Raw genomic sequence first — 11509 nt, 5'->3', positions numbered from 1 at the left:
GTGACCTCCAGATATTCCAGGATTGCTCCACCTGGGCTGGAGCCAGGCTCACCAAGGCACTCCTGGGGCCCCCTTCCCCTGTCCCTGGGGCTGCCCTTTGCAGGCACATCCAGCAGTGGCATTGCCCTGCCAGGGATGTTGGTGCTGTGTCTCCTGATGTTTGCCAGGCTGTGACCCTGAGCGTGTCCCAGCACCACCCCGGAGTGCTGGGTTAGGAGTGAGAGGGACTGGCTGTGCCATCCTGCCCACCGTGTCTCGGGCATGGAAAAGGCCTCAGGAGGCAAGGGAGGAGTTTTCATTTGAGTTGTCTGCAGAAATCCCTGCAGGACCTATAAACACGTGCCCATGCAACATCGGGGCAGGAGCAGCATGTCCGAGTGTCCCTCCCACCACCCTCTGTCCCCTCTACACACATCCCTGGGCCTGTCCTCTGACAGTGATGACCCCCTCTGGATAAACAGTCCTTGGAGTTCCTTTTCCTTCCCCTACCCTTGAGACCCTGTCAGTATTTATGTCTCCAGTGAGAGGCAGCTGCCCAGCTTGGCACAGCTTTGTGCTCTTGAGCTCTGTGGGGCATGGGGGTTCTGACCAGAGGGATGGGGTTTCCAGGCTTCAGGAGCCATGAGAGGGAAGCAGGAGGTGGGTGAAGGTCAGGCAGCATCCCAGCCCACTGTCCTGAGTGCAGTGTTCAGCTCCAGTGCTCCCTCAGCCTGCAGGTCCCCCCGTGCTCTTCTCCCAGCACCTCCTGCTCCAAAGGGTGAGCGGGTGTGTGCTCCCAAACCCTCACTGCTTTCCAGCACCATCTGCCCCAAGATGCCTCTGCTCTGCATCCCTCTGCTCTGCAAGGCTGGGGAGCACATTTCCAGTGAGCTCACGGGTACATCAGTGCATTTCCACAGCAGGGACCAAATGGCCCAGGGGGGAAGAAACTCAGGCTGCCCGTGCTGGTCAGGGCACATGAAATTCTCTGCTGAGATCCCCTTCTCTGCTGAGATCCACAGCCTTGGCTCCCTGCAGCTCAATCCAGAGGAAAACAAACCCCAAAGGCTTTAAAGGCTGCCTGTCAAGCCCGTGGCACAGGAGGGCTGCCCTGTCTGGGGAAGGTGTGTGCCCTGAGAAGGTCCATGCCCTCCGCTGGCTCCTGCATTTTGGGGTGCATCACCCAGAGCTGGCTGCATTTCAGCTGTGCTGCCTCCCTAGAGCTTTTAACTCGTTTTGCTCTCCCTGTGGAGCCCGATGTCCCTGTCCCCAGCAGTCTGTGAAGCACAGGGGGCTGCTGATGCTGCAGAAACCCTGGTGGAGTTTGCCCAGAGGGGCGTGGGCAGCCAGGACAGAGCTGGACACGCCAGATTAGCCTGAGCTCAGACAAAACCAACACCAGGAGCCAGATAAGCATCTCGCTGGCCCTGCCCAGCACCTTGGAGGCTTCCCCGCCTCCCCTTTGGCCCCGGCAGGGTTGCACCGTGCAGCCACATAAATAGAGGAGCGGGGCAGGAGCGGGGCCGATTCCCAGGGAATCGCAGCGCATCCCGGAGCCCGGCCCGCCCTGCAGGTAACCCGGGAGCCACAGGCATCCCAGAAGGGCGGGGGAGGATGAACATTTCCACAGGGAATAGCGGGAGGATGGTGGTGCTGCTCCCGTGGCGTGGTTTTGCTGGAAATTGGCTCTGTTGAAGGTGCCCAATTTCACTGCTGGGTGGGGTCAGGTGTTTTGGCAATGGATGGGATTGGTGAGGTTGGGGTGTGAGAAACCTTTGATCTATTGATGTTTGGTGGAGGTGTGGGGTGGTTGAAGCTGGGGCAGCCAGGAGGGAGCTCTTGGCTTGGGGAAGGAAATTCCTTTCCAGCAGCAGCTTTTCCATGGGGAGCATGTCTGGGTTCTGTGCCAGTCCTCTGGGAACGGCAGTAAAACAACCACTAGATTAAAATGTGTGAATGAAAGGAAGGGGCAGAACAACTCCAGCAAAGATAAAGCAGGTCTAAGTAACTTAAACTAGCAAAAGCTGGTTTTAAAACCAGAAAAGCTTCAAAGTTTGTTTTTTTTCCAAATTGATAACGCACAGGGTCTGTGCTTTCAAGCTTTTTCTTTATGGTTATGCAACTTGCAAATGTTTTTGTTTAAGGAAATGTTAAGAAATAACTGTGAGTAGTTGCATGCCTGCAAGAGTAGGAAATTTGGGTTATCAAAGGGTGATGATATAAAAGTAATCAAATGTGGCAATGGGAGAAGAGACCAGAGCTGGAAGGACCCAGTGCAGGAACGAGGAAGGTGTATTTAATACACCAGGACATAAGGGCACTGAGACAGAGGGAAGGGATCAAAAAAATGCACTTAAAGGAAACACTGGGTCTTGAAAAGCTGGGGAGGAAAAAAAAAAAAAAAGAGTCCTCAGCCTTTGAACAGGAATAGGGTTCAACATGGGCTGCCAGGTGCTGTGCATCCAAGGTGTGAGAGGAGAAGGAGGAGGGAGCAGGCACAGGGAAGGAATTTCATGCCAGGACTGACTCTGAAAAAAGGCTGGCCAAAGAAATGGAGAAGACAAAGAGGTGAGTCCCACAGGAATGCCCACCATTGGAAACATCTTCCTTAAGGAAAAAAGGTTTTTCCAGTTGAAATAGAGAGGGAGTGACCCCCCTGGCTTCCTCTGAAGGAGAGGTGGCTGGAAAAGGCAGACAGTGAGTGGCACAGCAGGACAGGCTGGGAGCTGGAGCAGCCTGGAGTAGCCACAGGACAAGCCACCAAAGCAGACAGCGCTTCTTTAAACCCTTCTTCTGTCCAGGCCTGCATGCCTTCCAGGAACAATTAATTAGGCATTTAAATGTAAATTATTAGCACCAACATGAGGGTGAACAAGTCCCATTTGCTGGTCAGGGCAGCCATGGCAAGGTCAGTGAGTGCTGCAGTGTGGGCTTTGCTCAGCAGGGCCCACCTGCCTGAACCCCTGGGGATGGAGGGCACTGTGCTCGAGCCAGGATGGGCTTTTGGGGATGAGATTCTGTTTAGAACAAACTCCCCTGGCACCTGATGCTGTTGAGTCAGGGACAGAAAGAAAGGCTCCGGTCTTCAGGCGGATCAGAAGGCGAACTTTAATGAAAGTAGCAGGTCTTCTATAATGTGACTCACTAAGCTGAGACTTGATTGGCCTCAAAGTAGAAGCACCTCACACTGTTGGTGCCTGTGAATAGCACACTGTGAAGAACCAGAACTGTAAACAATAGTTACAGAAAGAGAGATAATAATTGTTTTAATTCTTTCCTCTGAGATTCCCAGGCTCGGCCTGGGGTAAATTCTCTCTGTTCTTTCTTTGGCTGAACAGAGAATCCCCACAGGCACCAGGCAGCTGTGGGTGAGCCAGCCTCAGCCACGGGCTCCTCAGGGAGATGGGGCTGCATCCCCTTGGCTTTAAACCGCAGAGGGGCCAGCCCAGAGCTGGGACCTTCAGTGTGACACACCCTGCGTGTGACACACCCTGCGGGTGACACTGTTGTGTTGCACTAAACAGATTAATTAGTCGTTGCTTTGCACTGGGTGATTGGGAATTTGCACAGAGTAGTTTTTCTATTGCACTGTACAGCTTATGTTCTATCACGGGGTTTGTTACCCTTTTCCCCCATCTCATGGCCTTTCCCTCACCCACCCCAGTACCCCCTGGTGGTCTCTCCCCTGGGTTACCCCTCCCCTCGCCACCCCTCACTGGTATCCCTTTGGCTGTGGACCTCTCTCTCTGTCCCCATCCCCAGGGTATAAAAGCTCCCTGTCGCCAGGGAACATTCTCTTTCTCCCATGGGTTTGCCCACCTGGTGTGTCCCTTGGAATAAAGGGGAACGTTTCCCACGTGGAGACGAGCGCTTCTCAATCTTTTCCCTTCATCTCTGAATTATCCTGTGGGCAGGGGTCCATAGCTAGCCGGAGCGGACCCCAACAGCCCCGCAGAAACCACGTTCATGACATCTGCTCCCATTTCCCCCTTTTTCCCCCCAGAATCATGGCCCTCCCCGGCGCCCTCCGCCTGTGGCTCGCCTGCCTCCTGCTCCGCAGCGCATCCCCCAAACCCAGCTGCGACCCCCGCGCCTGCCCGCCGTGCCCCGAGGGTGACCCGCAGGGGACAGCCACCCCCTCTGCCTCCTCCTGCTGTCCCCCGTGCCCCCTTTCCTGCGCCTGCCCGCCCTACCTGGAGAGCGACTGCGAGATGCAAGGCTTCGCCGGCGGCCGCGTCCCCGCCGGCCGCTCCTTCCACATCGACTTCGCCCGCACGCTGTGCCGCTGCGGGCCCGGCGGGGCCATCGCCTGCGCCCCGCTCTGCCCGCGGCCCCCGCCCGCCTGCCGAGCCCTGGGCAGCCCGGTGGCCGACGGATGTCCCCAGTGTGTCTGCTACGACCAGGAGGGAATGGCAGTGCCCGCGGGCAGCGCCGCCCGGCGCGGGTCCCGCCTGTGCCGCTGCCCGGCCCTGGGAGGGGAGATGGAGTGCGGAGAGCCGGGCACCGAGCAGTGATGCTCTGCTGGCTGCTGGCTCCTCTCCGGCTGCAGAAAGCGTCCTGGGCTTCGGGGCATCCCCCTGAGAGGCTTTGAGAGGAATGATGGATTCTGTCTTTACAAGCTGTGGGTCTTCTGGTGGGTAAAACTAGCACTGAGAGATAAAGAACGGGAAGGATTCCACTTGTTTGGATTCCTGAATGGAAAAAGATATTTTGCTTTTACTAATAAGCTTTAGGTGGGCTGATAAATTAAATTGGATGTTGAAAGGTGAAAGAAACAATGGGCGGAAACTCTAAGTTCCGTAAGAATTAAACATTAAAAGGGAGGGTTATGCATTAGAGGGGAATCTCTGGTATCAGGTGTTTTGGGAAGTCTGTGCCTCTCAAGTACCTCAGCCAATGGGGAAAGAGAGAAGGGAAATGTGGCTGGGAAATTGGGATAAAAAGGGAGGCTGCATCCTCCAAGAATGTGAGAGACGCCAGGGGAATGCCCCATGGCCTCTCCCTTTATTCAAATAAAGTAAAAGGACTCCTCTGTCTGCTTTTTGTACCCTTTGAACAGCTTCAGAGGGTCCCTGAGGACTTGGGGGTTGCTCCCCTCTGGAGAGGGGGGATGCCACGTTCTCCATCATTGGTGGGCCAGGGCAAAGTGTCTGCAGGGGGTGAGCTTGCTTGCTTGTGAGGTTTGTGCCACAGGTACAACTGCTGCTAGCATGTAACTGGAGCAAACACAGCTATTTATTTATTTGGAAGGTGATTCTGCTTTTGTGTGTGTTTGTGTTTATATAGGCTGTTTATATTAAACTCGCTGGATGAACTTTCTCCCAGGTGCCAGGCTTTTTATTCCTGTAATTCCATTGGGTTCCAAGCGGTGGGACCAAGATCAGAAGGCTGGCTGACACCTTCTCTCCAGTCTTTTGAGGAGTTGGTGGGTTAGCAGAGCTCTGTGTTCTCAGGAGGCAAAGCCCCTCCTGTCTCCACCCTCTGGAGCAAAGCCTTGGCTCACGTGGGGATGGTGGCACTCAAGGCTCTGTCCTTCACAGCCACCTGGATCCTACCCAGGGCTGACCCCACTGTCAGTCCCAGTCCTGCAGGAATGCCCCAAAATGTGTCTCAGTGACTGTGTCCTCTGGCTACAGACACAGGATACAGAATACTGCATCTTCTGAATGCTTTGACATATATAAATACACACACACACATCTGTATCTATATATATCTATATATAAACCCCACAGCTTCATCAGGCTGTGTTATTAACACATGTTAATTGTTTAAGGATTGAATAAAAGCATTGTTACCAATGAACTTTTGAACTTTTACTGATAAGGACACATATACTTTCTTCTTGTATTGTCTAGTGGTACTTGGGCCTCACAAGGCTCTCTCCAACCACCTTGGCTCCAGGTGCACCTGGACACATTAAGTGGGTCCCCCAGATTATTTTTGCTTCTTTTCTGCTCTGTCTGATGCTGTTTGACTCAAAAAAAAACAACCAAAAAAAAAAAAAAAAAAACCCAACCAAACAAACAAAAAAAAACCCAAAAAACAAAACAAAACAAAAAAAAAAACAAACCAAAAAAAAAACCCAGTGAGCCTGGCCTATTCAAGTGGAGGGTGAGGAAGGGGTTGGAGGAAGCAGGTGAATTTGGTTTTTGGGATGCAGCAGGAGTCTCCATCCATTGGGGAAGGGACCTTAAGGATTATCCAGTTCCAACTCCCCTTTCATTGTCCCAGGTTCCTCAGAGCTCCATCCAGCCTGGCCTTGGGCACTTCCAGGGGTGGAGCAGCCACAGCTTCTCTGGGCAACCTGTGCCAGTTCACCACCCTCATAGTGAAGTTTTTTTTCCCCCTGTATCTAACCTAAATTTCCCTTCTTTCAGTTTGAAGCCATTCCCCCTTGTCCTGCCATGCCAGACCCTTGGAAATTCTCTCTCTCCATGTTTTTTGTAGGTCCCTTCAGGTACTGGAAGGCCACAAGGAGGTCACCACCTTCTCTGGGCTGAAAAATCCCAATTGTCTCAGCCTTTCCTCACAGGACAGCTGCTCCATACTTCTGTTTCAGGGAAGGGGGATTGACCTGACAGCACCTTCTGCTCTTCCCCATTCAGTGTAAAAATCTTAGTTTTTAGTGAGGTTAAAGCTCATTGTTCACCTTCCAGACAGACCCCAGACATCCCATGCCACCGTGTTTGCCAGCAGCACAAGAAATTCTTCCCATGACAGTTTTCTACTTACCTTCTGTGCAGGTATTTACAAATTGCTGAAGGAACCCACATCCTGTATGCCCTTGTGAGCTGAGGGTGTTTGAGTCCATGGGGTTGGCTCCCTTTTGTGTCTGCCAAGAATTTAAGGAGATCAGGAGGAGTTTGCAAGGGCAGCCATGGGTTTTGCAAGCACAGGGATTATCCAGAGGGAGTCATGAGGGATTTGGAAAGGCTCCTCACTGCCTGGGGAGGGTGGTGGGCTGCTGGGGCTGTTTATCCTTTGTCACACATCTTATCTGTCTCAGGGTTCCCTGCTTTGTGTGACTGATAACCTTGGAGCAGCGGGGAATGACCGACAGATGGGCAGCCCCTGCATAATATTGGGATTGTCTGCTGCAGCCAGCCTCAGCACGGGAACAATGAAGGAGTTATTGTCCAAATATCTCTGCAAAAAAGGTCCCTGTCGGCTCCTCTGCAAGCTGCTCCTTGGAGGTGCTGCAGAGCTTCTCTGCTCTGCCCCCACCTCTGATGTGAAATACCTTCTGTCTCCAGGATCTCTGCATTTCATCACATGGAAAGCAGTAGCTGCATTATTTTACTTTTACCATGGGCAGCACAGGGAGAAAATGGAAAACTCGCCATGATCAGTTGTCAGAATTTATTCACTTAAATTGAACGTCCTGGGGTTTGGCATGCTTTGTTTGAATGGGTGTTCTCCTGGATTCTCCAGTATTAATCACCCATGTGCTTCTCTGCAATTTGGACACCCTATTGCTGGTGTTATTTGTATTTTTCCAGGTCAGATTTTCCCCAGTCTGGGCAGGGATGCAGTTTTGTGGCTACTCCTTCACACGGTCACTGTCACTTTGCATCACAGCCAGGCAGGTGTTTGCAGGGAAGGACTGTAAATGTTTCTCAAGAGCAAAGCAACACACAAACTCCTGTGCATCCCTAAGTGAGCCCTGAGAACTGAAGCCAAAGCTGAAATTTGCAGCTCCTAAAAGGAGCGCATTTTGCACATGGAGCAATCAGGTTTTGGGTTTTTTTTGTAAAGGATCATTACTGATGTTTAGTTAGTTGTGGAAGGAACTGGGCCTTTCTTCATGGTGTTAATAATAAAATGATTGATTTAAGTAGATCCATGCTTGAGCCCTCAGTCCTTTTACGAGCCCTCTCGGTTCCTGCCTCATGGGGCTGTAAAACATTAAAATATCCATGAATGAAAGCCCAACTATTACAAGAAATTGAAGTGTTTGCCCAAGTCCTTCTACCTTTTCCAGCAGCCTGCCAGAAGTGAATTCCTCAGGTGTGGTTCACCAAAGAGCTTTAGCACCCCAGACTCCATTTGCAGAGCCCAGGAGTGGGGGGCTGGCTGCTTGCCCTTTGGTTTTTCTCCTAGTTATTATGCACTTAAGTGATCAGAAATCTTGATCCATGGCAGGTTCTGCACTGGTGATTTCTGATCAGGATGGGAACAGAGGTTTCCTGGAGGACCCCCGATTAAATTAGAACATAGTCACTCCCCGTTGGTAAGGGACTGAGCACATCCCCCTAGAAATAATTTCTCTTTGAAATTTGGGGCAAGGGAGAGAGGTAGCATTTGACACTTTTGAATGTGTTCATTATAGGAAATTTTAAGCTGCCCTGACAGGCCAAAGGTGCAGTGCATTTATTAACAGCAAATGGCACGAGGATGGGAGACACACACACAAGTGTATTTGGGTTTTTGTGATTTAATAGGGAGTGCTCTGGGCTGGGGACAAAGTGGGGACTGGTGAAAGGTTGAGCTCCATGGTCTTGGAGGTCTTTTCAACTTAATTGATTCTATGATTTAGCTTCAACATTGTGCATCTACACTAAAACCAGCTTCTTTTTTTTTTTTTTTTTTTAATTCCAATACTGCATCCATAGCAGCACCCACAGCTCAGTTCTCCAAGGCTGCTGGGCTTTTTCCAGCAGCTGGCTTTGAATCCTGGAGTGATTTGCAGAGTCATTATTCATGGCTATTCACAGTTCAGAAGTTCAAGAGACACAAAAAAAAAAAAGTCCAGGGTATGTAATCAAAGATTAATTGTTGCCAGTTTCCAAAGAAAGGAAGGAGGAAAAAAAAAACACACACAGAAAAAGTATAAGAATGCAAAACCAGTTGTTTGAAAGCAGAATGGAGGATCTTAGAGGAAAATTATTGTTTCTGGAGCTGCTGAAAGTGTCCCTGTGTGTACGAGTGAGTCAGGAACATTGTTTGCAGGCAGCATCTGGAAAGCTGGGAGAGCAGCACAGGCATTACCTAATAAATGCCAACCCAGTTCCTCAAAACCTTTGGCATTTTTCCATTCTGAGTTTCATTTGATGATGATGCATAAAATTTTCAAGAGCTTTCAGGTCTCAATCCAGCTACAGTACTGAGTTAAGAAACTTAATCAGAATCAGCTGTGCAAAATAGTCCTTTTGTGTATTTAAAGAAAAAAGACAACAGAAATATTCTCTGTCCTTCCTGGTCTTAATTGGGATCCTGCCCATGGAACCATGTGTATTCTAAGTATCTTAGAAAAATCAGTATCTGCACAGTAATTGAATTTGTAATTATTGTAATTGCACATATCAATAAGTCCCCTTGTCTCTTCTGTGTGCCAGTCTCTGCTGAGAGCAAGGAGTCTAAACCTTAAAGACCAAAGAGGGCCATGAACTGAGCTGTGCAGAAACGTGAGGAAACAGAACTTGATGAATGTTAACAAATTAAGGGAAGTGTCCATAGTTTGTAGCTCACAGTGAGATGTTGCAGGAGGAGGGACACACACAATCCTCAAGATGAAAAGTCAGGCACTGGTTATTTAACCACAAAACCATTAAGGCTGGAAAAATCCTCTGAGCCTGGTCCCCACCTTGTCCCCAGCCCATATGATCTGCATATTTCTTCAAGACTTCTAAAAATCTAACTTGAAAAATTCTTGGATCTTAGCAAAAAATTATCTAAATTAATTTTTATCACCACAGTCATATTTAGTGTATGCGTCAGTTTGTATTTAGGATTCAGGATCAAGTTTATGAAAATTAATTTTCAGGAGTAGGTCCAAGGGCCTCAGCTCCTCTTTGTGCCAGTGGTGACACCAAAATCCAACAGAGAAGGTAAATACCCACAGATTTCCCCTGACTACTTCACAAGCCCTAGATCACAGCTCAGTTGCATCAGGGAGAAAAACCAAACTTCACGTGCACAGGTCACATTGCTTTCAGATTTTAGGAGGGTATCAAAATGGTGATTTTTAATTTTGTGTTTTAAATACGTGACAGATGTAATCCCACATACATCACACACACTCTGAACTTGCATGAATTTATATATGGATAAATAAATAAATACCTAATGTGTCCCAGCTATGTTGTTGGGTTGATTTTGCAGAATCCTCTTTTCACACTGTGTGTAGTTTATTTTCCCTTGTTTTAGCTTTGAGGATATTACTCTGGTTTTACAAAGAGAGTTATTTAGGAACAGCCCTAAGCTGCAGACTAAAGGACTTTGTAAACTGATGCTCCACAAAAACAAACCAGCTCACCAGTTATTTACAACTATTTACCTCTGATTCCTGTAATGGCTTCTTGAAGAGGGGATTTATCTCTCAGGGGAATTTGAAACCATCCAACTAAAAATACTCAGTATGGGACCTATTTTAGTTGATATAATAATATAACCACAGAATGGTTTGGGTTGGAACGGACCTTAAAGATAATCCAATTCCAACTTCCCTGCCATGGCAGGGACACCTTCCACTGTCCCAGGCTCCTCAGAGCTCCATCCAGCCTGGCCTTGGGCACTGCCAGGGATCCAGGGGCAGCCACAGCTGCTCTGGCACCCTGTGCCAGGGCCTGCCCACCCTCCCAGGGAAGAATCTTTTCTAGTATCTAATCTAACCCTACTCCCTGTCAGTCTGAACCTGTTCCCCTTTGTAACTTTACAGGTGGGGGATTTTTTGTATGTTAGGTTGTTTATTCATTTCAGATGAAGGAAAAAATTGCTCCCTGGCAGCAGTGGAGTTAAAATTATTTCCAGTTATATCACCAGGAGTTATTGGCACTACTCTCAGACACCCTTCTAATGCCAGACAAGGAAATGATAAATACTTCTTTGTCTAGAACAAAAACTACTCATCTATCCACAGATTAACCCTCTAATCACAAAACATCATCCAAAATCTGCTCTCTTCCCTTCTGGAGGCACTCGTGGGTGTCACCATGCCAGATGCTGGGGAAGAGACATCAGGAATAAATAATGCTCCAGCACTCAGCAGAAGTAAATCCAAGAGTACCCACGTCTGGTTGAATCTCTGCTGAGCAGGACTCGCTGGATATGAAATGAGTTTGAGATTCTCAGTTGAGAAGAATCTTGTAATAAAGGAGCTGCTCATTTCCTCAAGATTTCTGATTTTGTAGAACATGGTAATTTTAGAAATGTGTCACAATCTGGCTAAACAAGTTAACACATGGGATTTGTGTTTTCAAATAAGTCACTACCATATATGCTTGGAACCATTTCTTGAAGTTTGATGTCCATGCCATTTTAATTAATAATTTTGAAACAACAACAAAAAGAAAACCCCACCCAAAGTCACAAACATTGTGGTCTATTTACCTGCTAATTCTTTCTTTCATCCAAGCTGCTCCTGCATTACAAAAGTGTAATAAAAATCCCCACACTGGTAAGAACTAGTAAACATTTCTTCATTTGCATAAACAAGAAACCCCAAACAAATACAAGGGCCAAGGACTTTCCCTGGCCAAGAACTGGTTAAATAGTTTGAAACTATGCTCAAGATTTCCTGAAAACGTAT

At 48.7% G+C, this 11509-nt stretch overlaps 1 protein-coding gene across 1 annotated transcript; it reads left to right on the top strand.

Moving 5' to 3' along the window:
- The first annotated feature begins 2483 nt into the window (after nucleotides 1-2483).
- Nucleotides 2484-5195, top strand: LOC121364558 (fibulin-2-like). Its single transcript, XM_041487940.1, has 2 exons — nucleotides 2484-2547; nucleotides 3983-5195. The coding sequence occupies exons 1-2, from the start codon at nucleotides 2531-2533 to the stop codon at nucleotides 4491-4493; spliced, it is 528 nt and encodes a 175-aa protein (XP_041343874.1). The 5' UTR covers nucleotides 2484-2530; the 3' UTR covers nucleotides 4494-5195.
- The last annotated feature ends 6314 nt before the right edge of the window (nucleotides 5196-11509 follow it).

The sequence above is a fragment of the Pyrgilauda ruficollis genome, unplaced genomic scaffold (genome assembly GCF_017590135.1).
Source record: "Pyrgilauda ruficollis isolate IOZ18807 unplaced genomic scaffold, ASM1759013v1 scaffold85, whole genome shotgun sequence".
NCBI lineage: Eukaryota > Metazoa > Chordata > Aves > Passeriformes > Passeridae > Pyrgilauda > Pyrgilauda ruficollis.
This window is presented reverse-complemented; position numbering and strand designations above follow the sequence as displayed.